This window comes from Carlito syrichta, unplaced genomic scaffold (assembly GCF_000164805.1).
Source record: "Carlito syrichta isolate Samal-C Ts95f unplaced genomic scaffold, Tarsius_syrichta-2.0.1 Scaffold301705, whole genome shotgun sequence".
In the NCBI taxonomy this organism is placed as follows: Eukaryota; Metazoa; Chordata; class Mammalia; order Primates; family Tarsiidae; genus Carlito; species Carlito syrichta.
Genome location: NW_007245801.1, coordinates 2,713 through 9,002, shown reverse-complemented (window position 1 = coordinate 9,002; position 6,290 = coordinate 2,713). Strand labels below are relative to the sequence as shown.

At 38.2% G+C, this 6,290-nt stretch overlaps 1 protein-coding gene across 1 annotated transcript in view; it reads right to left on the bottom strand.

Moving 5' to 3' along the window:
• Positions 1 to 22: 22 nt before the first annotated feature.
• The window catches only part of LOC103257429 (zinc finger protein 658B-like), an 8,468-nt gene continuing 2,200 nt past the window's right edge, over positions 23 to 6,290 (bottom strand). The window contains 5 exon segments of the mRNA XM_008055150.1: positions 23 to 213; positions 543 to 927; positions 1,736 to 1,872; positions 1,874 to 2,500; positions 2,502 to 4,157. Of these exon segments, the coding sequence (XP_008053341.1) occupies positions 51 to 213; positions 543 to 927; positions 1,736 to 1,872; positions 1,874 to 2,500; positions 2,502 to 4,157 (2,968 nt within the window). The 3' untranslated portion in view covers positions 23 to 50.

Genomic DNA, 6,290 nt, shown 5'->3' with positions numbered 1-6,290 from the left:
CATGACAAGAGTTTCTCTGCTGTGTGGTATAAAATAAGGCATGAGTTAATTCAGGACTTCTCAAATTCATGATGTGTTAGGGTTTTCTCTCTGGTATGCATTCTGATGTGATGTACTCTAAGAGCTGCCTTATGAACAAAAATGTTCCCACATTCACCACATTCATAGGGTTTCTCCCCTGTGTGAATTCTCTGTTGTACTCTAAGAGTTGAAAAGTGGGCAAAACCTTTCCCACATTCATTACACTCATAGGGTTTCTCCCGTGTGATTCCTCTGGTGTGCACTAAGGTGTGACTTCTGGGAGAAAGTTTTCTCACATTCATTACATCCATAGGATTTCACACCTGTGTGAATTCTCTGATGCACACTAAGGGATGAGTTAAAGACAAATGGTTTCCCACATATATAACATTCATAGGGTTTATCCCGTGTGAACTCTCTGCTGTGCACTAACATGACTTCCCAGAGAAAGTTTTCCCACATTCATTACATTCATAGGGTTTCTCCCTGTGTGAGTCTTCTGGCATGCATTAAGGTGTGACTTCTGGGAGAAAGTTTTCCCACATTCATTACATTCATATGGCTTCTGCCTTGTGTGAGTCCTGTGGTGTGCACTAAGATGTGACTTCTGGGAGAAAGTTTTCCCACATTCATTACATCCATAGGATTTCGCACCTGTGTGAATTCTCTGATGCACTTTAAGGGATGAGTTAAGGGCAAATGGTTTCCCACATATATTACATTCATAGGGTTTCTCCCCTGTGTGAGTCCTCTGGTGTGCACTAAGGTTTGACTTCTGGGAGAAACTTTTCCCACATTCATTACATTCATAGGGTTTCTCCCCTGTGTGAGTCCTCTGGTGTGCCATAAGGTGTGACTTCCGGGAGAAAGTTTTCCCACATTCATTATACCCATAGGATTTCACACCTGTGTGAATTCTCTGATGCACTTTAAGGGTTAAGGGCAAATGGTTTCTGACATATATTACATTCATAGGGTTTCTTCCCCGTGTGAACTCTGATTAGCACTAACATATGACTTCTTAGAGAAAGTTTTCCCACATTCATTACATTCATAGGGTTTCTCCACTGTGTGAGTCCTCTGGTGTACACTAAGGTGTGACTTCTGGGAGAATGTTTTCCCACACTCATTACATTCATAGGGTTTCTCCCATGTGTGAATCCTCTGGTGGGCCCTAAGGTTTGACTTCTGGGAGAAAGTTTTCCCACATTCTTTACATTCATAGGGTTTCTCCCCTGTGTGAGTCCTCTGGTGTGCACTATGGTGTGACTTGTGGGAGAGTTTTCCCACATTCATTACATTCATAATGTTTCTGCCCTGTGTGAGTCCTCTGGTGTGCACTAAAGTGTGACTTCTGGGAGAAAGGTTTCTCACATTCATTACATCCATAGAGTTTCACACCTGTATGAATTCTCTGATGCACTCTAAGGGATGAGTTAAGGGCAAATTGTTTCCCACATATATTACATTTACAGACTTTCTCCCCTCCGTGAACTCTCTGATGTGCACTAACATATCACTTGTCAGAGAAAGTTTTCCCATATTCATTACATTCATAGGGTTCCTCCTCGAGTCCTCTGGAGTGCATTAAGGTGTGACTTCTGGGAGAAAGCTTTCCCACATTCATTACATTCATAGGGTTTCTCCCCTGTGTGAACTCTCTGATGTGCACTAACATATGACTTCTCAGAGAAAGTTTTTCCACATTCATCACATGTGTAGGGTTTCTCCCCGTTGTAGATTTGGTGATGGACCCTGTAGGCTGAATTATCAGCAAAAGTTTTCCGACATTTATTACACTCATAGGGTTTTTCCCCTGTATGAATTCTCTGATGTGTACAGAGGTGTGTTTTGGGAGAAAGTCTTCCCACATTTGTTACATTCATAGGGTTTCTCCCCTGTGTGAATTCTTTGATGAACTATCAGGGCAGCCTTATAGACAAAAGTATTCCTGCATATGTTACATTCATAGGGTTTTTGCACTGTGTGAATTCTTTCATGTGCACTGAGATATGATTTCTGAGAGAAAGTTTTCCCACATTCACCACATTCATAGGGTTTTTCACCTGTGTGAATTCTATGATGTTTACTGAGGTGTGTCTTTGGAGAAAAAGTTTTCCCACATTCATTACATTCATAGAGTCTCTCCCCCGTGTGAATTTTCTGATGTGCTACAAGCACTGAATTACGGGCAAAAGTTTTCTCACATTCATTACACTGATAAGGTTTCTCCCCTGTGTGAATCCTCTGATGTACTCTGAGGGCTGAATTATGGGTAAAAGTTTTCTCACAATCACTACATTCATAGGGCTTCCTACATGTGTGAATTCTCTGTGCTCTTAGAGCTGAATTGTAGGTAAAAGATTGCCCACATTCATTACAGTCATAGGGTTTCTCACTTGTATGAATTCTTTCATGTGCTCTGAGAACAGAAATATGGGCAAAAGACTTTCCACATTCTTTACATTCATAAGGTTTATCCCGTGTGAATTCTCTGATGTGCTCTGAGGGCTGAAATATGGGCAAAAGTTTTCTCACAGTCAGTACATTCATAGAGTTTCTTACCTGTGTGAATTCTCTGATGTGCTTTTAGGACTGAATTACAGGTAAAAGATTTTCCACATTCAACACATTCATAGGGTTTCTCTCCTGTGTGGATTCTCTGATGTGCATTGAGGTGTGTATTGTGAGAGAAAGTTTTCTCACATTCAATACATTCATAGGGTTTATCACCTGTGTGAATTCTCTGATGTGCTCTGAGATGTGATGATGTGAAGAAAGTTTTCCCACATTCAATACATTCATAAGGTTTCTTCTCAGTGGGAATTCTCCAAAGTTCTTTGAGACATGCCATCTTGAAGAACGTTTTCCCACATTCACTGCCTTCACAGAGATTCATCTTTGTTTCTGTTCTCTGATGTCCTACAAGGGGTGACCTGTAAGATTTCCCACAGTCATTGTTACCATAAGTTTTGTCCTTTGTGTGAATTGTCACATGTTCACTAAGGTTTGACTTCTGACAGAAAGTTTTCCCATAATCATTACATTCATAAAGTCTGAATCCCACATAAGCTCCAGAATGCTGAATAGAGTGTGAACTTGTACAAAAGGATTTCTCACATTCTTCACATTGAAGTTTCTCCCCTGAGTGGGTCCTCTGATACCAAATGAGGTGTACTTTCTGGTGAAAGTATTTCCTGCATCTCCCATATTCAGCAGAACAGCAGAATTTCTCTTCTGTGTGGGTTCTCTGATGCATTGTACGGTCTAATTTCTGGTAGAAGGTATTTTTGTATCCATTATATTCACAGAATTTCTCTCTTCCAGTTTGTGTTTTCTGACATACTATATGAGCTGAGCTCTGGCTAAAGTTTTCTTCACATTTACTGCTTCCCAATGCACTCTGTTCAATAACAGTTCTCTGAGACTGAATGAAGGATAACTTTTCACTGAAATTAATCCCACTTTCATTAAATTTATGGTGTGTCATAGCGATGTCAACTTTATCATACTCCACAATGGTGGCTCTGTCACAGGATTTCCCACATTGATTAAGACCAGAACATTTTCCCCTTGTGTCAGTTCTCATGCAATTAAGCAAAAAGGTTTTATCACAGTTTATCCTAAATTCATCATCCTTACAGGACTTCTCTCTTGTTACAAAAGTCTCTGTCCTAATATAGACAGTCTTATCATATAAAACATTTCCAAATTCATTACATTCAAAAGACTGCCACAAAGTTTGAAATTTCTGATACTTATCTTTCTTATAACTGTGAACTTTCACATTTTTATTATATTCATAAGATTTCTCTCCAGGATGAGTTTTCTTATGCTTGAAATCAAGCTGCAATTTCTCAGACACATTCATGTAATCAACCTTCTTTCTTGAATAGTTTCTTTCACTTATAATTAACTCAGAAGCAACTGGCAAATTCCTCCTACACAAGTCACATTCACAGGGCATTTTTCCTGAAAACCCTAGAGCTACGCCCAGATTTAATGGTCTTTCTAAAATTTTCTGTTCTTCTTTACTCAATGTTTTATCATTGTCATCAATGACTATTACTTGACACAGAGGCCTCTTTTGTTTTTTCTGGATCTCTTTTATGTTGTCATCAATTTTATAATATCCTAAAATGAAAGAAATTGAGAACATATTATAAATCTTACACTTTTCATGGAGAGGGACTTTTACCCATGTTTTGTTATGTATTTTATTCTATTGTTTCTGGTCATGTTTCCAAAGACTAAAAACGTACACAGACAGATACTTTTTCTTGTTCCTGATCCATAATGTTTAAAGAAATAGGTATTATTTTCATCCAAGATGGAGTAGGCCCTTTCCTCCCAGATCTTCCTTCTTACAATTAAAAATCCTTGCAAGAAAAAAAGATGAACAAACATACAAAGACTCTACAAAATAGAAAAATGTGAACCTCAGGTCTTAAGAAATGACACAGCAGAGAATTCAAAAGCTTTTCTTTCTGCTTCCCATATATCCTAGACAGAGTGCTGAAGAAACCTACAAACTGGAGCCAGCAACAGAAAGAGCTCCAAGAAAAAAAAAGCCTGTTTCTTCTAGCCAAAAGTAGTTTAACAGAACCGAAAACAAGTTTCACAACATCCACATACTCATGCAAAACAAAAACAGAACAGTTCTGGGGTTCCATGAAAGCTGACCAAGAAGCTAACCTTCCACTGCAATGGATACAATCTGTGTGTTCCTGTAATATTTCCCTCTATGAGCCAAATTGGGAACTCATTGGAAAGATCATAAAGGATCCTGAGAAAGTTCCATTTTTGGGATATGCTGGTAGATGTAACAGGAGCTGCTGCCAAAATTCTGCCTAGAAGTATATTCTTATCGGCCAGGCTCGGTAGATTAGCTTGTAATTCCAGAACTTTAGGAGGCCGAGGCAAGTGGATTGCCTGAGCCTGCAGGTTCGAGACTAACCCAGGCAACCTGGTGAGACCTCGTTCAACAATAAATAAAAAATCAGTTGGGAGTGGTAGCGGCTGTAGTTTTGGCTACTTGGAAGACTGAGGTGGAAGGATTGCCAGAGCCTAGTAGGTCAACACTGGGGTGGCCTGGATGACTGATTGAGACTCCAACTCAGAAAATATATATATTCTTATTTAATTTATGGAACAAATATATTCATCTGCAAGGGCAAGAACAACAAATCTGCTGTTTTAGGGCACTAGAACGCACTCATAGCAGTTAGAGGAAGAAAAGCAGCATAGAAACATGAAAAGAGGCAGGAATACCTGGTAGGCCCAACTATAGGGAGAAGAGATAAATTAGCACTTGGGATAACCACACCTTCAAACTCGAGGACACAGTGATTTCAACAACAGCTAAACTTACATTTTCTCAAATGCACATGGAAAGTTCATCAAAATAGAATGCATTCTTAGCTGTTAGACAAATCTTCACAGATCCACAACAGAAATCATAAAAAAGATGTTCTTGAGCTATAGAGAAATTATACTAGAAATTAATAAACACTTTTTTACTTGGAGAAATACAAAATATTTATAAATGATATTATTCTAATTTGCCCAGGGGTGAAAGAAGAAGGTTCAAATAAGATATTTTGAAGTGTATGAAAACAACACAAAAATACAGAAATTTCTGAATGCAAGTAAAGCAGTGCTCAGACATAAATATGTGGTTTAAAATTTTATATTTGAAAAGAAAGATCTGCAGATACTTAAGTTTCCACTTTAACAAACTAGACAAAGAGAGACAATTAAATCTAAAGAAAGTAATGGAAGAAAAACAGGAAAGATTAGACAATAAAAATGAAAAAAGAAAACAGCACAGAAAATCAAACCAAAGCTTAGTTATTTTAAAAGATTTTTTTTCAATGATGAGCAGGAAAATAAGTCACAAATTATCAACATCAGAAATGCAAGAGGGGAAATTACTGACACAACAGACATTCAACAGATAATAAAACAACATCGGTGACTATAACAAACTAAGGTGGTGTAAATAACAAATATTTATTTTCCTCAGTTCTAGAGGCTGGAAGTCTCAGAATAGGGTGCCAACACAGTTACATTCTTGTGAGTGACCTCTTTGGGTTATAGACTATTTTGTAATAGCCTCACATGGTGGAAAGTAAGCTAGCTAGCTGTGGTATCTTCTCGTGAGGGCACTTTAATCTATCTTTTTTTTTAACCAGAAAAGCAAATAACTATATTTGAACACTCTAGAAAGAAGCAATAGGAGACTATGGACTGTAACCAGAGGGAATTTT